Source organism: Aethalodelphis obliquidens, unplaced genomic scaffold (genome assembly GCF_003676395.1).
Source record: "Aethalodelphis obliquidens isolate GAN/ISIS:26980383/991018 unplaced genomic scaffold, ASM367639v1 scaffold8, whole genome shotgun sequence".
Taxonomy (NCBI): domain Eukaryota; kingdom Metazoa; phylum Chordata; class Mammalia; order Artiodactyla; family Delphinidae; genus Aethalodelphis; species Aethalodelphis obliquidens.
In genome coordinates, this window is record NW_020837952.1 from 24,662,608 (window position 1) to 24,689,841 (window position 27,234).

Consider the following 27,234-nt stretch of genomic DNA (forward strand, 5'->3'; position numbering starts at 1 on the left):
TTTATTTTCTCTCAAACAAAACCAGGATTTAGAATAAAAGTAACATAGTAAGCAAAAATTGATTTAAAGATTAACTGAATTTTTCTTTCACGTATAAATATTCTCTTTAGATTTTTTTTTTTTTTTAACATCTTTATTGGAGTATAATTGCTTTACAATGGTATGTTAGTTTCAGCTTCACAACAAAATGAATCAGTTATATATATACATATATTCCCATATCTCTTCCCGCTTGCGTCTCCCTCCCTCCCACCCTCCCTATCCCACCCCTCCAGGCGGTCACAAAGCACCGAGCTGATCTCCCTGTGCTATGCGGCTGCTTCCCACTAGCTATCTACCTTACGTTTGGTAGTGTATATATGTCCATGCCTCTTTATCGCTTTGTCACCATTTACACTTCCCCCTCCCCATAGCCTCAAGTCCATTCTCTAGTAAGTCTGTGTCTTTATTCCTGTTTCACCCCTAGGTTTTTCATGACATTTCTTTTCTTAAATTCCATATATATGTGTTAGCATACGGTATTTGTCTCTCTCTTTCTGACTTACTTCACTCTGTATGACAGACTCTAGGTCTATCCACCTCATTACAAATAGCTCAATTTCGTCTCTTTTTATGGCTGAGTAATATTCCATTGTATATATGTGCCACATCTTCTTTATCCATTCATCCGATGATGGACACTTAGGTTGTTTCCATCTCTGGGCTATTGTAAATAGAGCTGCAATGAACATTTTGGTACATGACTCTTTGTGAATTATGGTTTTCTCAGGGTATATGCCCAGTAGTGGGATTGCTGGGTCATATGGTAGTTCTATTTGTAGCTTTTTAAGGAACCTCCATACTGTTCTCCACAGTGGCTGTATCAATTTACATTCCCACCAACAGTGTAAGAGGGTTCCCTTTTCTCCACACCCTCTCCAGCATTTATTGTTTCTAGATTTTTTGATGATAGCCATTCTGACTGGTGTGAGATGATATCTCATTGTAGTTTTGATTTGCATTTCTCTCATGATTAGTGATGTTGAGCATTCTCTCATGTATTTGTTGGCACTCTGTATATCTTCTTTGGAGAAATGTCTATTTAGGTCTTCTGCCCATTTGTGGATTGGGTTGTTTGTTTTTTTGTTATTAAGCTGCATGAGCTGCTTATAAATTTTGGAGATCAATCCTTTGTCAGTTGCTTCATTTGCAAATATTTTCTCCCATTCTGAGGGTTGTCTTTTGGTCTTCTTTATGGTTTCCTTTGCTGCGCAAAAGCTTTTAAGTTTCATTAGGTCCCATTTGTTTACTCTTGTTTTTATTTCCATTACTCTAGGAGGTGGGTCAGAAAGAATCTTGCTGTGATTTATGTCATAGAGTGTTCTGCCTATGTTTTCCTCTAAGAGTTTGATAGTTTCTGGCCTTACATTTAGGTCTTTAATCCATTTTGAGCTTATTTTTGTGTATGGTGTTAGGGAGTGATCTAACTTCATACTTTTACATGTAGCTGTCCAGTTTTCCCAGCACCACTTATTGAATAGGCTGTCCTTTCTCCACGGTACATTTGTGCCTCCTTTGTCAAAGATAAGGTGACCATATGTGCGTGGGTTTATCTCTGGGCTTTCTATCCTGTTCCATTGATCTATCTTTCTGTTTTTGTGCCAGTACCATACCGTTTTGATTACTGTAGCTTTGTAGTATAGTCTGAAGTCTGGGAGCCTGATTCCTCCAGTTCCTTCTTTCGTTCTCAAGATTGCTTTGGCTATTCGGGGTCTTTTGTGTTTCCATACAAATTGCAAAATTTTTTGTTCTAGTTCTGTGAAAAATGCCAGTGGTAGTTTGATAGGGATTGCATTGAATCTATAGATTGCTTTCGGTAGTAGAGTCATTTTCACAATGTTGATTCTTCCAATCCAAGAACATGGTATATCTCTCCATCTATTTGTATCATCTTTAATTTCTTTCATCAGTGTCTTATAATTTTCTGCATACAGATCTTTTGTCTCCTTAGGTAGGTTTATTCCTAGATATTTTATTCTTTTTGTTGCAATGGTAAATGGGAGTGTTTTCTTGATTTCACTTTCAGATTTTTCATCATTAGTATATAGGAATGCCAGAGATTTCTGTGCATTAATTTTGTATCCTGCCACTTTACCAAATTCATTGATTAGCTCTAGTAGTTTTCTGGTAGCATCTTTAGGGTTCTCTATGTATAGGATCATGTCATCTGCAAACAGTGACAGCTTTACTTCTTCTTTTCCGATTTGGATTCCTTTTATTTCCTTTTCTTCTTTGATTGCTGTGGCCAAAACTTCCAAAACTATGTTGAATAAGAGTGGTGAGAGTGGGCAACCTTGTCTTGTTCCTGATCTTAGTGGAAATGCTTTCAGTTTTTCGCCATTGAGGATGATGTTTGCTGTGGGCTTGTCATATATGGCCAGATTTTTTTAAAGTAAGAAATATTTAGTGATCACTTGCCATGGTCCAAACTCAGTACTAGGAATGGGACTCCAAGCAAATGAGATAACTATAAAGAACAAAGTCCAGTGTACAATGCTGTATTGTCTTGTCTCCTTCTTTCTCTTGTAGTTCACGCTGTGGACTTTCTAAAGATGTGGTGTTTTTGACCAAATATATGTAGATTTTGAAGCTGCATAAGGAAAGATAGTGCCTCTTAAAACGTTTGCCTGTGCATAAAAGGAAGAAGCAATGCATGAAGATTGGAATATCAAAACGTATGCAGTCCCTCTGTGGAGTGCTTTTTATTTGATTAGACCTACTCTTTACATGTTAATCACATACACAAATATATACCCATGAACATATATACACAACTATAAAACGTATTATAAAAGGGGGTTGTCAGAATGAGAATTTGTTTTTGATTGACTTTAATTTTTCTGAAATCAAGACATCATAGTGACATTTATACCCCATAGCAAAGTCAATATTTATTTTACTTATACTTTGTATTTTAGGATATATTTTATAGAATGTGCATGGAAAAAATAATTTTAGGGGTGTTTTCGGTGCTTTTATCATTCTCAGAAGAACACAGTTTAGCCAGACTTCCTCTAAGACAGCAAAAAAAAAGGAATCTTTTCTAGTCTTTTGCCCAGAAAAAGTGCAGTCAATTATTGGTAATTACAAGCTTTCAAACTTAGAAAAGTCTAAGAAATCTGATTTAATACCTCACTACAACTTGGGTTGTATATGAAAAGTAAGGAAATTCTCCTGTAGATAGACAGCTTTGGAATGTCCCAGACATAAAGAAATGCTCACTTACCTTCATAGAAAACTTTCAATACATTGATTTCTTCTTGTACTAGAGAACTTTGATGAGCCGCTGGTGACAGCAATTGGTATTTCTGTCTTCTTGGTTAATTTCAGAGCACATTCAGAAAATGAAGGTACCTCTTTACCATCTGCCGATTCCTGTACCAGTCCTACTAAGATGGATTTATCATACAGTAAGACAGCTAAGCAGTGCCTAGAGGAGATATCCGGTAAGTGACCTGATTGGTGGGTAGGTCAAACTCAGAATTTTTATGATCTCTCCATAAGTCTTTTTATTAAATCATATTTATGCTATACTGTTTTCCCTTAGGCATAAATGGACTGTGTACATTTCATGCTTCAGAGATGCTTAGGTATTTGACTGTTCTGCTTAGAATGGTCTCTGTTGCTCTGTAATGAATTCTGTAAAGAATGGTAGTGCTCTCAGAGGCTGAGATTTTAAGTCATGGTTGCCCTCAGTCTAGCTGAATACTATCAGAGAAGACCTGGAGAATCTTCTATTGTTAATAAGGCAGTTCTTGAATATATCTAGAGATTTAAAAAAATATTAATGATCAGATGGCAATGTAAAATTTCCAAGGCCTCCAACCCTGCTCTGTCTACGATTCTGTGTTATTTTGAACATTTCTACATAGTGGCTCCGAATGTGTGTTCTGGGAAAAATCTAATTATGGAAATATTTCATTATATATAAATAATGTAAGAAAAATGACATATACATACTCCAGACCCAATCTGTCAGATTCTCAGCTTTAGTCCACTATTTCTCCTAGGATCCGGATAGGCCTAGGCACATATGGAAACCCTCTGGTATAATTTTATTATATATAGGTCCATATGGACCTATATAACGTATAATATAGGAACTAAGTAGGCTCTTAACGTGATATACTGCTTCCAAGGGGAAAGACAGTTTAAGAACATTTTATGTGTTTCCAAGTATAAGAATGCATGGCAGTAGAGGTATGTCTTTTGGTCCAATAAGTCTCTGACTCAGCCCTTGTATGTTCCTAAGGAAAAAACGAAAAGAACTATTTAAATTTTAAAAATTACTATAGTACTCCTAGAACTCAAAGTATTGCTCTGAAGCTCATGAGCGTAGCCATATCACAAATTTGGAGGTTAAGAAACTTCCTCACTTAAGCAGACTTGAAACACTTTGGCGAGCATTAGCAGTTACCGCAGTATCCATCAATGGATATTGGCAACAATGACAGCACCACATCCCAAGGGTTCCTTCTGGAATTAACATCAGTGGTATCATAGGCTTCAGAGTTTTCATGTGGAGATGACAGTGGGCCAGTTCAGGGTCAGGGCAGAAATGGTGATGCAAGGCATAGCTGTAGGGATACTTGTAGATTTTTCAAGCAGTTGGAGAAAGTGTTGGTTTTCCCTGGCTCCCGAGAGCCCCTTGGTGAGTGATGATATGTATCTGTATTGTGACTAGATATTATTTAAACACAGTGTGGAATGTTTCACACATTTCTTTACTCATGCATGTCTTCAATTAGTATCACTATGCCTACAAAATACTAGAGCTCAAATCTGTAGGAGAAAATGCATTTAAGTACACTTTGAATTCTAATTATGTGATTTTCACAAAGAAACCTTGTTTTTCTGAAATTAGTATATTGCTTAGTATCTCTAATTGAATCAGTAACCCATGTTTGATCTTTTTTCCTCCAGTTTCTTATTCTTTTGACCATTTAATCATTTTTTATACATCCAATTAATATTTCCATTTATGTAAGTCACGTCATTATGTTATACACCTTAAACTAATACACTGCTACATGCCAATTATATCTCAGTAAAACTGGAAAAAACATTCTTAATTTCCATTTAATGTTCTGATTTTTAATAGAATATTTGAAAGTGAAAAATAAACTAGACTTTAACATAATACAATAGTCTGATGGATTTATTAGAAGGTATAATATTAATTTATGTCAATAAGTATTGATATAGAATCATAGATTTGAATCTATGATTTAGATAGAAATAAAAGAAAGAAAACAGCACATAAGTGCTGAAATGAGGCTTATCTGATTATGTCATTCCTACGATCATTTGTTTAAAATGAGTCTATAGTGGAGTACCGAAAATTTCTCTCAATGCAAACTTGAGATTTCATGAAAGAAAGATATTTATGATTAGAAAGCTATAAATTGAGTACCATAATTGGAGAAATGTAGATGAGAGTATACTGGTGGACCAGTGATGAGAGGATGACAGTCATAGGGAAGTAGGCCAGTGACAAGAGCAGAGCTGGCATACCCTGACCTTTCTTCTAATGATCTTGCCTTCTAATCCCTCCTTGAGCTACTTATTCTCCTGTTCATACCCTACATCTGGGCACCGTCGGAATCTGCAGCTTCTCTATAATCTCACTTCCATGCATCCCACTCTTGCTGATGACATCCTCCTATCCTTTCAATGCCCTTCCTTTCATTCTCTGACTCTGACACTGGTCCTACTAAGATTTGCAATTTATTGATCCCACCACCATTACTTACCCTCACCAAACTCTACATATCCTTTCTTCCTTCCTTAATCAGATGAATTCCTATAGTGACTGAATGTGATTTTACTTTTACATATACCCTTTACTCCCTTACACCTCTTTCACTTCATTGTTCTCATTGGATGAAACCACAGACCTAGTAACATTCAGGTCTCCACCTAGTCCATACCAGCAATGAATGAACCTGGAGAAAAACACATCACGTGTTGATGTGATTCGCTTTACATTCATGGCCACCAACTTCAAGTGAGTAGTTAATGCTGCCCGGCAATCATTCTGTATTTCTCTGGCGCATTTACTCATTTTTTGTCATCTAAGAACTTGAGATTGTTCTTAGATGACAATTTTATACCTTATCTCTTCTTTACAAAGCTACAGTGCCACTTCTCCCATCCCTTCTCTTAACTGATGACCTTGATGTCACTAAAAAAAATTTAAGCAGAGAGAAAAGAATTTCACAACCCCCTGCCACCATATCTACCCAGGTACGGCATTTTATACCTATTTACTTCACTTTTCCTTGGATTACTTTCTTTTCTACCTTATCTCCCTCTATACCAAACCACTCTCTTTAGCCCCACAGGATGCTGCCATCTCTGCAATCTTAATTTAAAATAAAACAAAACAACTTTCCTTGACCCCTTCCACAGCTTTCTTTCTCTATCTAATTTCTCTTGTTGCTACTATATTCTGGCTGCTAGGGAAACCACAGACCACATGCACACTTGAATTTAATACCACGTCTTAGACTAGCCCTTAGAATATTTCTTCAAAGACAGCATGAGATATGAGCAGGTAAGTGTTCTAGGAAGTAGAAAAAATTAATCCTGGCCTCTGCACTGCCATTATTTTGTTGTTTGCATTGTCCCTTAGTTCCCTTTTTTGTGAGGTGACTGTAGTGATGCTTAATAAACTCAGGATTATTGTGAGATACGGTTTTATTCTTCCATCCATCTTTTCAGTAATCATTGCCAGGTACGTTATAAATGCCAAGCATGCCAAGGATTGGGAAAACAAACATGACTAAGACATGAGTTCTCCTATGGAGGAATAAGAGACAAATAAACTTTAACACCACAAATAATTGAATTACTAGATTTATGGGAACAACTAACTTAACTGTAAAGATTTATACAGGGCCTAAAAGAAGATCACATGTGTGTATAGTAGAATTCTAATGGGTAAAGAAATCAGGAAATAATATTTCAGGAAGAAACAACTTCAATGGAAGTAATTTGAAAAAAAGTTTTACTTGTTATTTTTGTCTGTTTCTTATTGTAAAAATGGGTACTTTTGGGATTTTGGTAGCTCAGTGATTTTCAATGCCAGTTTCAATGCCAGTGCTACTGTTGAAGCCTTATTGCTAAAGGTTGCTGTGGGGACCTCAGTGGGGAGTAAATCTGTCCTGTTCCCCAAGTGAAGTAGCCTAAATAATAGAGAACTCTGATGGAGTTAGTCTTGGCTGGATAAGATCCAGGTTTTGTGAATTTTTGAAGCCTATACAATTTGGAGGAGCCTGGAAATAATTTAAAAAATACAAAGTTACATTGGCTCAACTAAGTTAGAAGCTCTGTATATTAAACACCACTGGCTTCACAGTAGACGTACCTTGATGTCCTGGTATCGTTTTGCCTGACCAGCATCCATTGCTGCGTCTGCTCATAACAGCCCCTTGATTTTCTTTTGGGGAACCATAGCCCCATCAATCTCTGTTCACGTAGTTCAAACGAAATTGACCCAAGCAGATCCAATCAGAACAACCCATCCCGTTGACCACAGTGACTCTTTCAGGAGTGGACAACTGACCCAATTCAGTTCAATCAGAACCAATGAGAATCAGTCTCAGAACTTTTCCTGGCTGTTAGGAAAGAGACACTCCGTTTTTCCACTAGACCTGAAGCTAATCAGAAGAAAACTTGGAGCTGCTGGCAGTTACCTTCACCCTGGAGTGAAACAAACGTAGAGAAAACAGAACCTAAAGCAGAAGAATATTAGCTCAAGGTCTTTGTAGAAAATGTCTGAGCCCCTGAACAAGCCACGTCAGAGACTCTGTCTCCCTCCTTCCCTGCACTTTTCTGTTGTGTTACCCAGGGAAATCCCTTTTTGTACTTAAACAAATGTGAAAAGCATCCCTATTGCATGACCTGTGAGATGCATGACAGGTAAAGATCTATGATACTGTTAAGGAGAAAACTTGAATAGTCCACATTGAAAAGCAGATTTGTTAGGAGGCTTAGCTCTTTACATTTCCTCTATGCAGTAACTCATTTGAATTTATAAGAACAGTGTCTTCACGATTAAATGGTATCAGAAGTTAAAAACGTAGTTAAATTGTGGTGTGAAGATAAGTATCAGAAATGAGTTACACAATAAAATGGCATATGCTGGAGAAAACTCAAGACTTTTACAATTTGGAGACCTTTTATCCCTCCAAAGTCTTTATGTATCTCTCTCAAGTTTCCCATTATTTGTCATGTTCTTAGGGAGGAAACTGTGATATTTACCCAATCTGATGATGGTGGTTCTGTTAATTATTACAGTCAGGTGATATGCATTATATAATTTGTGACAAAGACCGAGTGAGCTTCTTGCTTCCAGCCTATCCTTAAGATTCATGCCATGACCTCAATATTACAAGTCCAGCTGAACTGATGGTTTAGATTTTACTGCTTTGGCTTGGGTTTTATTCTCTCATTCATTGACAAAAAGAATCTGGCTTCAGAAACCATCCCTTTCATCAAGTGCCAAGAGATCCTGCCAAATGCAAAGTGAGCTTTGTTTTTCATTCCACTGGAATCATTCAGAAAGTTTTTAGATTTTTTTTAATACATAGGTTCACACATGCCCCTTGTTTTGCATAAGACCGTCTACCAACATGTATAACATTTATTTAATCCACTTTTTAACCTTTATCTAGAATTTATATTCCACTGAAAAATGGTGATAGATGCCAGACTGAATCAGAATCAGTGAAGCCAATATGTCATTTGTAAAAAAGTAATTAAATAATTGGATGAATTCAGGAAATCATTTTAGAAGTAAGAATTTAAATTGAACATAGAGATAAACTAATGGTTACATGTGTTTTTTTCTGACTTCCCAGACTTTGTATTGAATAATGGGAAGTATTTGGTATTTAAGACCTGTGTAAATGATCACTTATTTTGCCTTTATCTTGGGTGTTTATAAAGATTAAGATGATCAAGCTCAGGTCATTTTAAATCAGTTTAGATCTTTTACTTAAATAGCTACTTTGTAATTATGTTTACTAAATCAGTTTAGATCTTTTACTTAAATAGCTACTTTGTAATTATGTTTACTAAAGAGCTCAAAAGCATTCCTTTTCAGAACATTATAGTAGCTCTACTTTATGTGAGGTCTTGGCTAAATTAGAGCGATTCACATTTTCAGTGTTGATTGGGCGTATTTGTCTCATACACCGAGGCTTCCTCCTCCACCTTGTGTAACATACATTTCTGATCATGCTCTCTGGAGCCCGCGAGCCACAACTGCTGAAGCCCACGCGCCTAGAGCCTGTGCTCCGCAGCAAGAGAAGCCACTGCCATGAGAAGCCCGCGCACCGCAATGAAGAGTAGCCCCCGTTCGCCGCAACTAGATAAAGCATGTGCGCAGCAACAAAGACCCAACACGGCCAAAAATAAATAAATAAATAAATAAATAAATCTATTAAAAATAAATAAATAAATAAATCTATTAAAAATAAGTAAATAAATAAACGATTGAATACAAGTAAGTGTAAATACACCCATGTATGAATGTACACCCAAAGCAAGCAGAGATAACTGCCTCTAGAGAAGCAATAACTGGGTTCCCTGCTGTTGTTCAAGGTAAACTTAAGGACCCATGTAGTTGTTCCCAGGGGAAAACTACAAGTTGACAATATCTCTAAACAAAGAAACAAGCAAAAATGCCCTTTTGGTGCTTTTCTCTGTTCGGGTTATATCTTCAAAATAGCCAGCCTCTCGCTGCTGTCTCCACTGGACTTAGTCCCTTCCTAAATTCACCCCTACAGCTGTGTTATACTTTTTACCCAATGAATCAGAATGGACCATGTGATTTCATTTGACCAATGACATGTGAGTGGAAAAATGACATGGGCCATTCTTGAGCAGAAGCTTAGGTTTCTTATCTCTTTTTCCCTCTGTCATGATATCAACCTATCCTAGACTGAAGTTGCTCTTTCAATATGGGTCTTTGTATAAAGGGTACCTGGATCAGAGCCACAGCCAACATAGAGTGGACATTAATGTGAGCCAAGTGCATCTTTGTTTCTGTAAGCTGCTGAAATTTCTAAATCATTTGTAAATACAATATAATGTAGTCCAAGCCAGAATTTCTCAACCTTGGAACTATCAACATGTAGTCTGCATAATTCTTTGTTTGGGGAGTGGGGTTCCTGTCATTATAGGGTGTATAGCAGTATCATTGGCTTCTACCTCTCAGATGTCAGAAGCACCACACCCACCTTTGTGACAATCAAAACTATCTTCTGATACTGCTGAATGTCCCCTCGGGAGGACCCAGTTGAAAACCACTAGTCTCTAGTCTCACTCTAGAAGTTCTCAAAGTGGGGTTCGTTCGAGAGCTAGCAGTATCTATATCACCTGGGAATGTGTTAGAGATGCAGCGTCTCAAGCCCCTTTCAGACTAACTGAATGAGTAGAGATGGGGCTGGGGCCCAGCAGGCTACGTTGTATTAAACCCTCGGAGAGATTCTGAACATTCAAGTTTGAGAACCACTGGTCTAAGCTGACTGGTACACAAGTATCCTTGTATAAGGAGAGGGCATCTTTATTGCTTTCACTTATAATGCTCAAGTTTAACTTTTGATGCCTAAAGCGTAAGAATTCCATTTTTTGTGAATCTGTAAGACTTTAGAGGATGCTGCTTGTGTCCTTTAGTGTAATACATATCAAACACATTAAAGTTTCATAACCTTAACAAATTTACTCTAGTCTTATAATCTGCTGATTTACTGGATCACAATAACTCCAAATGAAGAAAAAATCCAAAGTGAGGTAGCATCTTGATCTTTTGAAAAACACTTTATAAAATGATGTTTTTAGAAGGATAATTGTCAGTTTCTATGATTCAGCCTTTGTACCCTCATTTTATTTAAGCACATTTTGTATAAACATAGATTATTTTTGAAGAATGAAGAATTGAGAATCAGTATTCATAATTCACAGGTTTGTTTAATTGCAAAAATTTTTATCACGAATGATTGCCCTTCCTTCCATCTAATACCCTTTTACATATACCCTTGAGCTTGAGCATAAGGAATAATTAACTTTGCAAAGTAAGTTGTTATCATATGTAAAGGTATAGGCAGTGTACATTATAATGCTAATTTACATAGTTAAAAGACTGAGCATTCCCCCTAGCTGAAGTTAGCAACAGGAGGTTAAAAATCAGAATTAATTTGATGATATTAGCTCAGAAAATGCTACGGAATTATATCAATTTGAATGACACGAATATTTTAATCTATTTCTCCTTGCTGCCCCCTTTTAGTGAGGAATGTTTATGGGCAGAAAAATCTGAAAAGCTTTTCCTTGATGCTCTTCTCATTAGCTCTCAGTGGTACATGGTCTCTACTATACCTGATAAGTGTTTTAAAAGTTTTCCTAAAATCAGAATTTCAGGATGGTAATTATAACCAGTACAAGATAAATATAAGAAATTTACCCTTTAGGTTTTCTGCTTTTTATCAAAATATTAAAGAGCTGATTGTACAGTAATAGGTTTATGGAATAGACTAAGAAAAATGCTCTATGTCAGAAAACATAATATACATTTTATGGGTTTTGTCACATCATTATCTTCAATGTACTTGGCCATCAACTTTCAATTATACGCTTTGAGTGAAAATATTCATTCTCAAAAAGAAAAAAGAAAAAAAACCGTTTGAGGTTTTTTTTGCGCTATTTTTGTATAGGAATAAATCTTGATTTTTATTGTCAGATTAGGATTGTACTAAATATCTTCAGAATAAAAAGCCCTTGGATTTGTTCTTTAAAAGAGGAGGTGAAGTCTTTCCCTTTAAAGCATTATCTGTCTGCTGGCGGAGAGTGTCACGCTCCGTTTTTTAGGTCCTTTACACTCTCGAATTTGATTTGTGCTTTTACAGCACAAATCCCAACATTCAGAAGACAGATCTGCCTGCTTCAGCTGCCTGCAGCTACAGAGAATTAGTCTGTCGTTCTCTGTCGTGGAGTGTGTGTTATGTATGTGAGTGAGTGTGTATGTAGTGTGTGTGTGTTTCTCTCCGTATCTGAGGCGGGGTAGCCGAGAGTGATTTAAACATGCATAGGGTTAATCGTGGAGCATCTCATTCAGGCTTGGCTTTGAAACCTGTGGCATGCTAGGCTGGACAGCCGCTTCTGTGCCTCTGTTTTAATTTAGCAGGATGTTTGCTGCCATGGCAGCCAGCAGCATCCACTGCAGCAAGGAAGAGCCATAGATCTGAGAATGCAGGTGGAATACTAAAACATGAGAGGCGCGTGCAGGGCTGGCTTCAGTGCTTAGTCTGCTCTTACGGGGCTCTGATGTGGAGGCTCTACATGCTGCACCCTGTCAGTTCCTCTAGAGTAAAGGGCTGCAGACCCAGATAGATCAGTGAAGGGCTGGTGAGAGGCAGGGAAAAAAAGCAAAGCCAGAGACATCGCTGGTGCTTCACTACCTTGCGTTTGGGAATACAGAAGCGATAGAGGGAAATGTGGACCCATCGCCCTGCTGAGACATGTGATTGGATAAAGACTGGAAAACGTAGTTGGCTTCCTGTGCTACTTTTCAGCTGGAGCAGTGTCTTTGATGAACTCTTTTCTGCTTCTGATATATACAAGCAAAACGTTTGTAAGTACTGCTGATGAGGGGCATGACATGGCAAGCTGAATTGTGGGCAACTCATTGATTGTACTATAGCTCTAGAATCTAACGTGAATGTTTGAGCCTTGCCTGAGCTTTTATTGAAGTGCAAGTGTTAATTAAAACCAAAAGGGCCAGTTGGCATCTCAGTGCAGAAAGACAATATGAAGTCCAATTGAAAAAGAAGAAGCCAGTAAGGAGAGCCATGCAGCGGCCGGCTGAACTCTCTGTGTTTCAGAGCAAAGTAAGGCCAAAGGGAGCTTGCCTTCAGAAGCAAAAGTCTCTGACCAATCTGTCCCTCACCAGTGAGGGGGAGAGGCGACCCACTGTGCGCATTTCCAACTGGTTTGGAAATGCCGCCAAGGCCAGCCAGAGAGAATCCAGCTATGCAGAGAGGCGCTCTCTGTCCAGATTCCTGTCAAGGTCCATGCAGTCCCTGTACCACACCAGGGGCCCAGGGGCCTGGAACCTGCTGCCCACCAGCCATGCAGGCAGTGAGAGCTTAGAAGAGTGGTCTTCCGGAAAAGGCTTGGACGGTGAGAGTGATGAAGACAGCCGGTCCGAAGATGAAAATGTGTCCTCCAGGCCTGGCAGCATCGGCAGGAGCTGGGCCGAAGAAGAGGGAGAAAGCTGCCTGCGGGAAGGCACAGCTCATCTGGACGAGGATGTGATCCTAACAATGCTGGGCGACCTGGAACAGGCCCTTTACACTGACTTGTTAGGTAAGTCAGGTCTGCTCCTAAAAGGAGGATGGAATTTTCAGAAGCTGCCTCTTTGCATAAGCCAATAGCTTCTGTTCTTCTGACTGATGGTTTCGAAACCGTAGTTACTCAAAACAATTTTAAATTCCTTGTTTCTTGAAATGATTGTCTTCAGAAAACTGAACTGTGAGAACTAGTTGTAAAGTGTATATGGAGAAAGTAAATAGCAACCACCTGCCCTGGGCATTATTGGCCTAGAGTCTAGTACACTCTAGACATCCATAAATAAGTGTTAACATTTTAAAACTCCAAATTTGTTTTTTACTTAGTCATTAACGGGGCCTATTTATTCAACTTCCCTCAAGGCGACCTCACCACAGATTTGGAATGAAGAATGAAGGACCTCGTGGGTAAATTTTTTGTATAGTCAGGTTTCTTCTGCTGCCTCAGTGGTGTCTGAATAGATGGCCTTGTTTGTACCTCGGTGACAAGTACCATACATTCTAGTTATACTTGAAATGCAGAGGCCTCTTCTGACAGCTTTACTCACTTACTTTTTTTTGAAGTGTTGGGCAAAAAATACTTCTGAGTGTGTACATTATAACTATTTAAATTACTATGTAGATGCATGTGAACTGTTCTGATACTTTACAAAGTAGGCCTGTTTGATGACATGATTCTTAGGAGTAACTTCTGATAATAATCTTTAATTAATTAGATATGACAATGTCTGAAGTAATTCTTCAGTCTTGCCACCTGCCTGAATAGCTAAACTGTATACGTTTTCATTGTTATATCTAATTTCAGCGCTCTACTGTAGCATATTTATATCATACGGTGCCTTCTTCAAAAAGTCATAAGCATTAAACCATTGACCACATCCTCTTTTATGTCAGTGTGTATTTCCACAAAGGACTTCATATAGGACTCTTTAAATTTGAAAGAATTAAACCAGACTAGTGATCCCTTTGTTTCTGATTCATACAACTGAAGCCAAATATAGGTTTGTTTTTATTCTCTGTGTAGACCCTCCTGTTACAAGAGGTTTTATGAGATTTTCTGGAATCTTAGTGAACCAGCTTTAGAAGAAGAAAGCTTAGAGAGACAGCAGAGGTGAATATCGCTCAATTTTTCTTGTTAGTTTAGCTTTAAAAGAGTAATGTTTCCACAGTTGCGGGAATAGTGATTTCTGAATCTGAATACACCAGGTGCTCAGACACTGAATATTTACTTCTTCACCATTGTGTGCTTTCCGTGATGAACTGCTTCTCATAAAAAAAAAAAAAAAAAAAAAAAAACTCTGCATGCAGTACAAAGGCAAGAGGGGGAGTCTTAATCCTTAAGAATTTTTTTCGTTTCTTGATCCTCTGAAACGGTAGAATCAAATAATATTTGTCCTTTGCCTTGAAAATGGTAGCATTTATCTTGTTCTAAGTACCTCTTATGTAAGTATTTTCAAAGATATGACCAGAGTAAAGTCCCCTGAAAGCATGTGTTGGTTGTTCTGTTAAATGATAGCATGCTGTGGCTGGGTGTGTATATGACATACGCCTGTTTGTACATAAATAACTTGGAGCATTACTGTCAGAGGGTCATCTCTCAGTAGGTGTCTGTGTATTCCATGGTTTTTAAACTGAGCATCTGCTAATTTATTTATGGGATTATTCTCCTTAAGGCTTTTTTCTCCCCTAGCATATGCCAGTATTCAAAGATGCAAATGAGAAAGTAAGAGGAAGAGTTTATTCAAATAGCTCTGATATGAATAATCATATCAGGATAATGAAGCATTGCAATGCAATTCCCTAAATAATGATGCATGTTAAGTTGGTAAATATATCCAAGCCCACAGCACACAAGAATTGCAGGATTTCTGCTACGTGCTTGACTAGGTTCTGCTTCTGACTCAAAATGGCTTCTTCCAAGTTAGTTTTTAGGCAGAGTTCCCTGAGTTCAACTCTTTATTCTTGGATATCCTAATAAATCAGACAGAGTAGGGTCTGTGCTATAACTATATAGGAGAATATTTAAAAGGTAGTGGTAAAGCTGTTAGCCATATTTTGCTATTTTTCCCCCAAAGTGTCTGGTTTAACCTGATGAGTTGAAAAATTTTCTATCCAACTCACCTTTGGGGTCATCCACAAAACTAGGGTGATTTCTCCAAATAAATCAGGCAGCTGTACTCTAAAAAATAACATTTGTAATATAGCTGGTGTAGAGGACATAATTCTCTGTGAATCAGGTTCATTCATATGTAATTTGATTTCCTCCTAAAAGATGACAAAGGCTGGCAGTGTTATTAATTACAGTGTGTGTAATCAAAGCTTGAAAAGTAAGGGCAGGACTGCACAGATTAAATGGTCTGTCTGCCATTAAGTAAAAACGCAAAAGCACCAAACTGAGCCTGTTACTCTGTCCTAATAGAAGAGATGTTACAAGCAAAGAGAAAGTAGTTTGCACTAATGTGAAAAACTCAAAGCAAATTGCAGAATATGCCGTTCTGGAAAATGTGTGTAAGCCCTTACTATTTTGTCTGACAGGAGGCTTCTTCCAGGAATAATAGCTGGCTTTGAGATTATAAAAGTGAAAGGGGATACATTTTTGTGACTAAATTTCTCATGTGCATTTTTCTGCTAACTTTTATTTGTTACTAAGTGTTTAATGGTGTTTGCGCTTCTACATTTGGCCTTTTCACAGTTGTGATTCCCTCCCTGCCCCCATTTCTCTATTTTTTTATGGGATTTGGATACAAATTTACAGGATATTTCAGGCTTGTGCAATCCTTAGGGGGGGTTGTAAGTACATTTAACTTTATCTTGCCTTTCGTGGGTCATTGAGAACATTTGCTGCAAGAAATTTTGATTTGGTTATTATCTTTCCTGACATGAATGAGGCAGCAATTATGTTTTGCTCAGTAAGTGTTGGGAGGAAAAGGTCCATTTGTCTGATTGTCATGAGTGGTGCAGTGTCATGAGTAGATGTCATGAGGAGAAAAAACAATGGAGAGAGAGAGAGTGATGGTTCTGAAACATGAGGGAAGCTGTATAAAGAAACACTGGAGGGGCTTCCCTGGTGGCGCAGTGGTTGAGAATCCACCTGCCGACGCAGGGGACGCGGGTTCAGTGCCCCGGTCCGGGAAGATCCCACATGCCGCGGAGCGGCTGGGTCCGTGAACCATGGTCGCTTGAGCCTGTGCTCCGCAACGGGAGAGGCCACAACAGTGAGAGGCCCGCGTACCACAAAGAAACACTGGATTCAATTGGAAGAATCCAAGGATCTAAGATGCCTGTTGGATTGGAAGAAGGAAATTTAGAAGGAGATAAAGAAGGTGTTAAAAAATACTGAGTGAAATGGAATGTCGGAAAATACACTGTTCTTAAAGTTTATGTAAAAAAGATATTGACAGTAATTCAAATATCAGTGTTACTAATATTATGCAATTGGCAAGTAGTTGAGATGCAGCTTGATTACAAAGTCAAAGTTCTCCCCAAAGGAAGGGGCTAGGAGATAGGAGATAGGGAGCTTGTAATGGTGTATTTTTGGAACTTGTGTAAGGGCAATGACTTGACTTGCCTTCCTTACTCCCTCCAATAAAAGTCATCTCAGCACTTTCTCCTTTAAGACTTTTCTCTTACCATCACTTAGAATCTTAGGCTTCTCTACTGTGTGAAATCTTAGATAAACTACTGTATATTAGCTTTAATGTGTCTCTAGTTTGGTCTCATCCTTCACTGTTACTTTTGCCATTTTAAGTAAAATCTCTTCTTCACCTCTGCCTTTCCTTTGACTGTAATGATATTTTTTTCTGCCCTTCAAGATTTTCCTTACAAAGCCTTCTTTTTCTTTCAGCCTACTACCAGATTGTTTGGAAATAAGAGGTAGACTTCTTTCTAGCCATTTCTCAAACATGCTGTGTTATATTTATGAGGAGAAGGATGGGAAGAATTTCCAGAGAAAATATAATTAGAGTCTTAAGGGTTATTAACAGTTCTGAATTTTAAAATAATGTTAATCTATGAGGTTAGAAATTGTATGACTTGAATTAGGGTTAGAAAAGTTGTGCCATGTACAACATATTCTTATTTCTTTTTTTTAATTTCTTTTTTTATTGAAGTATAGTTGATTTACAATGTTGTGTTAATTTCAGGTGTACAGCAAAGTGATTCAGTTATACACACACACACACACATATATATTCTTTTCAGATCATTTTTCCATATAGGTTATTACTAAATATTGAGTATAGTTCCCTGTGCTATACAGTAAGTCCTTGTTGTTTATCTATTTTATATATAATAATGTGTATATATTACTCCCTCCCCTGCCACCTTTCCCCTTTGGTGACCATAAGTTTGTTTTCTCTGTCTGTGAGTCTGTTTCTGTTATGTAAATAAGTTCATTTGTATCATTTTTTTAGATTCCACCTATAAGTGATATCATATGATATTTGTCTTTCTCTGTCTGACCTACTTCACTTAGCATGATAATCTCTAGGTCCATCCATGTTGCTACAGATGGCATTATTTCATTCTTTTTTATGGCTGAGTAATATTCCATTTGTGTGTGTGTGTGTGTGTGTGTGTGTGTGTGTGTGTGTGTGTACACACACAGGGAAGTTAGGGAAGTTTTTCAGTACTTTCTAAATCTGAAATAATAATACAGTTATTAAGCTTTTCAATCATTCAAATAATTGGTAAATTAAAAGGAAGAGATTTGCAGACTGGCAGCAGAGTGGTGGTTGTTTTGGCAACCATTCAAGATGAAAGATAATGAACAGTATAGTAGTGTTTGGCTGAAGAAGAAATTAGCATTTGTCTTTCTGAGTGGCTGCCATGGTAAAGTGATATAAAATTATTCATTTGGTTTCAGAGCCATTGCGACCCCTGGGTGGAAGTTAAATGGGGGCAAATCATTATTCGTCCTCAGAATTGTTTTTATAATGAGACCTAATTGGCCTAATATTGGAAAGAGTCACCTCTTACTGGAGAGGAGGAAGCCTTTCCAATCTTGGAGGTTTTAGGCAGAGACCCATGGCCACCTCGCTAGTGACACAAAGAGTTTTCCCTCATTGGCTGAGAGGTGAGGCAAGACAATCTCTGAAGTCCCCATCAACTCTAAGATTCTACTATAGATGTTAACTGTGTGCATCTGTTGTGTGGGGTTTTTTTTTTAACCTGGCGTGAATATTGTGGAAGAAAAATGAACAGGTTGAATATCTCCCTGTATTCTTAAAACTGATGGTAGATATGCATCTTGACTTGTCTATGTGACAGTTTTCATACTGGAATTTAATACATGCCATTTTCTACCTTCACTTTTCCTTCTTTTTTTCTTTTCCTTCCATCCCTTCTGCATTCCTTTCCCTTCCCTACCATCCCCTCCTTTGCCATCCTCTTCCTTTTCTTTCTTTCCTATACCTTCTCACCCCTTAATCCATTCATTCCCCTTCCTTCCTTCCCTTTTTTTTATTCCTTCTTTCTTTTTATTTAAAATTCCTCGGGCTTCCCTGGTGGCGCAGTGGTTGAGAGTCCGCCTGCTGATGCAGGGGACGCGGGTTCGTGCCCCGGTCCGGGAGGATCCCACATGTCGCGGAGCGGCTGGGCCCGTGAGCCATGGCCGCTGAGCCTGCGCGTCCGAGCCTGTGCTCCGCAACGGGAGAGTCCACAACAGTGAGAGGCCCGCGTACCGCAAAAAAAAAAAAAAAAAAAAAATTCCTCATCACTGGACATCCTGCTGAGTCTAAATTGAACAGAATTAAGACTATGTTTCCTCTCCTTCCTTTCCATGTTGTTCTTACTATCCAGATTCACCAATCTCAATGGCCACTGGCCTGGGAATTATTACATGGCCATAAACAAAATGGTTTAATGGCACCTCTGCCCCCAAATGACAGATAGAGGTTGAACAAGGCCAACAGTTGTCACCCTGGCAGAGCTGTTTATTTTATGTGTAGACTTATTACTGGATTAGATGCCTAAGACTTTACTGGCGCTCTGGTGTCACATGTGGATATTTTGGTTCCCTGTAGAAAGTGGAGAAATAGTTTAAAATAAAGCTATCCAATTCTTGGATCTTGGTTCATGAGTCTAATAAAATAAAAGACTTAAAAAGATATTGCTTCTATGAGAAAAGGCCTCTGTCTGATCCCCCAGGGTATAAATGTATACTTGCTACATAAGTCAAGTTTGTCTCAGCTATTCTGAGCACACTTTGAAATAGGTGATTATGAAAGCAATTATGATCCAGATAGTTTCAGATATTTAAATTAAGCTTAGAAACATGGAGCACTGTACAGTATATTTCCAAATGACTCCCTCATTTTGCAATGATTAAGGTCATAGACCTACGAAATACTGTTGTATAATCACCACTTCAGATTATTACTTGTAACATTACATTTGTTTCTATTCACATTTTATTTGTAGAAAAAAATTATAATTTCAGATAATAATAGTCATTTGGAATTTTCTACCTATTATTTTACTTTTGCAAAAAGGAACTCATATCTATATCTATATTATAATTATTCAGATTATTCACAGGACAGTAAATGGCATGAATAAAAAACTTATTATTATGTTACTTTTCTAGGTGAAGACCCTGAAACAAGAAGAATGAGAACAGTTAAAAATATAGCAGATTTGAGGCAGAATTTAGAAGAGACTATGTCCAGTCTTCGTGGGACCCAGATAAGTCACAGGTCTTCTGCAATTCTGCCTATTTGGGGGCCAATAAAGAAAAAATTACAATTAAGCATTTAACTTCTTGTAATGATAAAGAAGGAATTTTAGTTTTCCTTTACTATTTTCTCACTTAAATTTTATATGACAGTGAACTGGTGACTTCTCAGCCCTACCCAGTGATTTTTTCTCCTATCCATCTCTTCTTCAGTATAATTTCCCATTTAAACTGAATTAGCTACTGAAACTAACACCATCACTGCTAAATGGATTTTCACGCCTGCCTCAAATAACAACGGTGGAAGTTGTAATTAAAGTGCATCTGAGGAGAGGTGGTAGAGAGTCTTTCAAACATAATTGTAGTTAACTTCCAGAAAAGTTCTGGGAAGGCTACAATGGGTTAAATTAAGGGTTGGTTGAGAATGTGAAACAATATTTTGTTTTATCCAAAATGCAATGATGGCGTTTCTTTTGAAAGCAAAAAATCTGTGATGAATGCCCCTTCCTACATTTTGATACCTGCAGAGGTGTTTAGAATCTCAAAATGAATGTATAATTTGACTTTCATGAAAATGGACATACTTCTAAGAAATGACTTTCAACTGTAGGCGTTCCTGTCTTCATGCATTCTGGGTCTATGGCCCCAGGTGAACAGAATATAGTGATTTCTCTATTTTATTTGACAGCACCCTGGAGACAACATTTGACAGCACTGTGACGACGGAAGTGAATGGCAGGACTATACCCAACTTGACAGGTCGACCTACTCCCATGACCTGGAGGTTGGGCCAGGCATGTCCTAGACTTCAGGCTGGAGATGCTCCTTCCCTGGGTGCTGGCTACCCTCGCAGCAGTACCAGTCGTTTCATCCACACAGACCCCTCCAGGTTCATGTACACTACGCCTCTCCGTCGAGCTGCTGTCTCTCGGCTGGGAAACATGTCACAGATTGACATGAGTGAGAAAGCAAGCAGTGACCTGGACATGTCTTCTGAAGTCGATGTTGGTGGATATATGAGTGATGGTGATATCCTTGGGAAAAGTCTCAGAGCTGATGACATCAACAGTGGGTAAGTGGCCCTGGGCCCCAGTCTCTAACAGAATTGCATAAAGAGAGGTGGTCTACTACAATGCAGTAGCTGTAGGAAGGGGATATAGGTTAGTTAATAAAGTCATTAGAAAATGTGAGAAATCTAAGGTTATTTGGGGGTATTTCAGCCTTCTCTTCTAATCATTCATGAACAGTAAAATGTCCAAAATTTCTCTAAAGTCTTTTCATTATAATCCATTAACTTTTTCTATTGTTAGTTCAGAGAAACACATGTGCCCTGTGTTTTTCAGAGCGATTTTCACATGCTTCTTAAATAACAGATTTTGTAGTGAAGGACGTGGGAAGGAGATAGGAGGAGTTTTGCTGAGCTGCTTGATTTTTTTTTGGCTTGTCAAAGCTGCCTGTAACTGCTTTGAGGAACACAGATTTTCTAGCATTCTTCAATTATATACCTCCAATCTGACTTGAGAGAAAATCATTTTAGATCTGAAAATTTCAATCTATTTATTCTCTTTTGATGGCATCAGATTTTTTATGTTAACCCCTGCTTTCCTTCTGTTTTCTATTACATTCCAAAAAGAGTTGTGATTATAAAACTCTCAAAAGCATTTTGGCAACTTGGAATATTTAGTTCAATCTGAGGATGAGCCCCACTGGAGGAAATAGGATATTCAATTAAAACTACTTCTATTAATAACTGTAGTTGACACGTTGAAAATTTATTACCTACTTCACTCTTTTTAAGCGCTTTAAGGACATTAATTCATTTAACCCCCTCCCCACCACCAACCCTTATGAGGTAAGTATTTTTATACCTGTTTTACAGATAAGGAAACTGATCCCACTTGGCCCCAACTGTATTAAAGCTAAGCAAAGACTAGACTTGCATTAGGACTCAGATACATCTGACTTCAAAACCTAGGCTCTGTAATAAAAGGAAAATCTTCCCAACTAACTTTATCTATATTTTTCATGTGAGTCCAGGTTTTTACCTCTTCTTTGTCCTTATGCATCTGAGAGGACTGGTCTCTGAAATCATTCTTCTGTACAAGTAACCTTTCCTGACTTCAGTCATGAAAAGCTTGTTTGAATGGGAACAAGACCTTAAAAAGTACAAAAAAGCTTTTGATCAGACTTAACAGCTCTGCTTTGATATCCTGATACCCACCAGTTCATTCCTGGTGGCCACCTTCTCTGAGTTTCTAAAGGTCTACAATTAGGGAGACAGGTTATTGTTAATTAGGGTAGGAAGCAGTTGAGTTGCCCCTGGAGTTGGAGTGTCTAAATTAAGTTTCTTTCTACCATTTTCTATCTGCCAACTCCTTGAGAGCTTAATGTATCCAAATTCCTTTCCGTAATAAGGATAAAATTGCAAAATCTTCATGAAATTGTTAAGAATGAAGAAAATAACCCACAAAATTGCACTTAGCACAAAGCCTGTCACAATATGTGTTCAGTAAATTATCATCATCATCACAATTACATTTTTATCAGTAATAATTATTAACCTAATGATTAATAACCTAATAATCATAGGATATGATCTTATATAGGAGATAGTAGAAATTATGAGAGGTGTGAAGAATCCTGGGAAAAGAATACAGAAGAGAGATCATGAGCTGAATAATGTATGTGCGTATGTATGTATGTGTTCAAAAATATTTGTTGCATTCTTCCTATGTGCCAAACAACATTCTAGGCACTGTGTGTTCAGTGGTGAACAATATAGACACAGTACTGGCCCACATATACTCACGTTAGTGTTTTTATATTTTTATAGTTGCTCATTTATTCAATAAATGAATAGTAATATGTGTACATATGTATGTACGTGTGTATGTATATACATTCTTAGATAAGGGGTTTTTGAAAGTCATTTTTTAAAAAACTGAGTTCTGCTTATAGTAGTATATTTTACCAGCATACCTATAGTCAGGAGCATTTTGTATTTTCCAGGACTCTAGCGGTATTAGGCAACTAACTTCTGTAACACAGAAATCTCAAAATCTCAGTAACTTAACACAAAGAAGTTAATTCCTCCTTCACATAAAACCCCTCCTGGTGTTTCTGATCATCAGTTGGGAACTAAGATGGATGGTAGGTAACTCTGCTATTATCCAACCAAACTGCCGACGTCACTCTGGGTGTTGATTTCAACAGACAGATGACAAAAGAGAGGAAGAACCATGGTTTAAGAACAGTTCATATGTACCAGGTCTGGAAGTGGGGGTTATGACTTCTACCCACATTTCCTTACCCAGAACTGCTGCAGCCCCATCTCACGGACAGCAAGGCCAGGAACCAATGTTCATCTTTGTGCCCAGGAGGAAGAGGAAATTGGTTTGATGAGAGCTGGCTAGTCTCTGCAGAACTAATGAGAAATTTTTAAGATACTGGTATATTCTTTGTACTTCCTACTTGTTTCCTGCCTCACTGGAAACCTGATTCTTACGTCTGTTCTCCAGTTTTGTTCTCTGTTGGCCTTTCAGAGGAGGTCTTGAATAGTCCCACAAATGAGTTCATGTAAGAACGCATTAGTGGTCTGCATGCTTTGTGTTGAGTCTTTCATACTCAGTGTCTAAAGCAGAAGAAGAAGAAGAAAAAAAAACTAAGTAAAAATAACACAAATCCTATTTGAAAACTTCCTCTGATGATGTTTACCTGCTTGGCCTTATACATGTTCTCTTTCCCATGGTAGAGTACAGGACACTGAAATTTAAAGAATGACTCAGAGTTCTGTCCCCTGGATGGAGCGTGACTAGACGTGGTCAGCAGGCAGTGTCGCCGGTCTCAGCTCAAGGGTGACTGGGGTGTTATGGGGAGGACACCCAGGATGTGCTGTACTTCCTCATTGCTCACCAGCAGATGTAGTGTACCATTGTCAACATCAGTGGGATGCAGCCCGATTTGTCAGCCTAAAGTTAAAAGATAGGAAGATATCCCGGGGGAATTTTAATTTGATGTTTTCTTTAAGAAAAAAGGGCATAGAAAAGTCTGTGCTACAATTCACGAAAAAAATTGAATCACAAAGTTAACTGTCTGTTCCCAATTTTTTAAAGTATGTTTTAGTGATTAAAGGGACAAAAAAGGCTCAAAAGACAAAGCAATGAATGAAGATGTTTAATCTTGGATATTCTTCTCATGCAAGAAGGAATGTCATGAAGTAAATGGGAAAGGAGTTTCATTTTTTTTGTTGTTGTTGTGGTACGCGGGCCTCTCACTGTTGTGTTCTCTCCCATTGCGGAGCACAGGCTCCGGATGCGCAGGCTCAGCGGCCATGGCTCACGGGCCCAGCCGCTCCGCGGCATGTGGGATCTTCCCGGACCGGGGCACGAACCCGTGTCCCCTGCATCGGCAGGTGGACTCTCAACCACTGCGCCACCAGGGAAGCCCGAGTTTCATTTTTTTCACATACTTCAGGTAGAACTCAGAAAATTAGTTAATCGGCATTCTGAGAATTCGAGATTTCTTGAAGCATGCAAAGGCTTATCTCTTTCTTCTCTTCCAAAAATTACTTTAAGCACTTGGGAATGTGAATCTGCCAGTAATTAGGAATTAGTCAGAGGAAGGCTTCTTACTTATAATGAATCTCTTTGAAAAAGTCTCCATGTGTAAAGCAAAAAAAAGGAACATCCTGGAAAACTGGGGGAAAAGTTACATATTTTAATTGGGTGGAAATTGAAGTTATCTGCAGGTGTCACAGTGATAAATAGTTGGGCCAAGAATATCACCTAAAATCCTGCTTTAAATGGCCCAAACGCAAAGTGATTTAATTCTGGAGAATGACACTTATTAAAAGGGAAGTGGATACTTTAATGCTGCTTTAATCCCCTGATGCTCCCACAATTCTGCTTTAGGAAACTTTGTGATAACTGAAGCGTTCAAGACATTGGGAAGGGCAGGGTTACTTGAGTTGGGTTAAAAGGATGTACATGGGAAACCACATATTCCTAATCACAATGCTTCTATTCATTTCATATTCAAGATATGAGAGTTATTTTTAGTGAATGTAGAAATGCTAATGGAAAAAATAGCCAGTAACGTTAGTCGACACTTATATAGCACTTATTATGTGCTAGGTCACCATAACTGTAAGAGATAAGCATATCATTACTATCTCCATTTTACAGATGAAACAACTGAGGCATGGGTAGGTTAAGTAACTTTAGGTAGAACTCAGAAAGTTAGTTCATTGGCATTCTGAGAATTCAGACTTTCTTGATGCATGCAGTGCTGGACTTGAACTTAAAAGCAGTCTGGCTCCAGTCTGCACTCTTAACCATCTTGACATACTGACCCTGTGAAGTTGTCTACATGTCTACTTGCCCACATTTCTCTCCTAGGAGTTGATTTTTACAAACAAACATAACAGAGCTTCACAGCAATCATTCATTATTAGTATAGTTTTCTTAGCTAGCTAGCACCTTTGATCAAGGGGACAATCCTTAATATTATCTGTGTTCATGATCTGTGTTCTAAGCGCTGAACTAAAGTTCCTTAGAGGTTGAAAACACACACACACATTTTAGATGCCCTGTGTTTTCATGTCATAACGAATAGCTAATTGTTATATACAGTTTCTGATATAAGATATTGAACGTAAAAACGGAATTCTAGGAAGCTATGGTAGGGGCATAGGTGAATCTTTCCAAATACCCACAAAAATAGACAAAACAACTAGATAGCAAAACCACGGGGAACAACCATGATCGTTGTTGAAAAAAGATGATGACAAGGTATCACCTCAAACCCCAGGTATAAGCAGTGAAGGACAAACAGTCAAGAGCCAAAGGAGCAGAATGATATCAGCATCTGTGTACGAAGAAACAGAAGGTAGTAGTGGGGTGTCTGATGACACTGAGAACAGAAGAACCACAAAATAGCCAAGAGAAACTGACTAGAAAACACACAGGGCTTATCTGAAGATAGCAGCTGAAGCTGGGAAGGTTTTGACCACTTGACCAGCCAGAGACAGTAAGGGCTGAAGGTCACATCTGAAGGGAGTGGAGCAATCTTGTCCCCATGTATTCATTAAACTCTCCAGCCACAGCTCCCTTCCAGGACAGGACCCCACACTGAGGGAAAACTTCCAGGAGTAGAAGCAGACTGAACAGGATGTAGCAATAAAAGTGAAGATAGAGAAGGTCCAGGTAAAAGTGGGAGATGGGAACAGAGTCCAAAAATCTCAAAAAAGCTAATTATCACATTCTAAAACACTACACAAAAATAACAGAAGCATTTACCGTGTGTGGTTAGAAAGGTATCTAGATCAAGTTTCTTTTTATTCTGAAGAATTAATTTCACATAAAAATAAGTAAGAGAAAAATGTCAGGATAAAACCCCACATAAGCCACAAACATATACAAGACGTACAACTAATAAAGGTATACTATCAATGGGGAAAGAAAAAAATAAAACTAAATATAGAATCCAATAGAAAAATGAGCAAAAGTCATAAACAGACATTTCACAGACAAAACATAAATGGCCTATAACAAAGTAAAAATTTGATCAACCTGCTTGGTAATCTGGAACTTGTAAATTAAAGCCAACACGAGAATTCTTATTCATAGACAAGTAGAAGTTTATTCTGAAAATGTTTTGAAAACTCTTTGGCATTGACTAGTAGGGTTTGAATATGTGCATGTATCCCTTTTGACCCAATGATTCCTCTCCTAGATAGAGACCTTTGACAAGCTCTTGCCTGTGAGCATAAAGAAATGTGCATATACAGATGTTCATGGCAGAGTTGTTTGTAACAGCAAAAAATCTAAAAACAGCTCAAATGTCTGTAATAGTCAAACAGATAAATAGACTAGTGTGCTTGTAAAACAAAGCTGTATAACACTAACATTAAAAATGCAATAATACATATCGAGATAGATGATTTGCAAAAATGTAACTTAGAGTGAAGGAAATAAGTCACAAAAGAATATATACAGTGTGATTCAATTTATATGAAGTTCACATGCATGAGATGCTAAACAGTGTATTTTTAGGAATATATGCCCATGTGGTTAAACCGTAAAGGAATGCTTAACACAAAATCCAGGGCAATAGATATCTCTAGAAGGGAGGTTTAGAAATGTAGGACTGGAATGAGCCTATATGGTCACT

General features: G+C 38.0%; 1 protein-coding gene across 4 annotated transcripts in view; it reads left to right on the top strand.

Annotated features, from left to right (window-relative positions):
• The window catches only part of NAV3 (neuron navigator 3), a 592,658-nt gene that overhangs the window by 419,905 nt on the left and 145,519 nt on the right, over positions 1-27,234 (top strand). For all 4 annotated transcript variants that reach the window (XM_027107085.1, XM_027107086.1, XM_027107087.1 and 1 more), the window contains exons 9-11: positions 3,370-3,485; positions 19,978-20,086; positions 20,753-21,136. In XM_027107085.1, the coding sequence (XP_026962886.1) occupies positions 3,370-3,485; positions 19,978-20,086; positions 20,753-21,136 (609 nt within the window). The remainder of the gene's footprint in view (positions 1-3,369; positions 3,486-19,977; positions 20,087-20,752; positions 21,137-27,234) is intronic.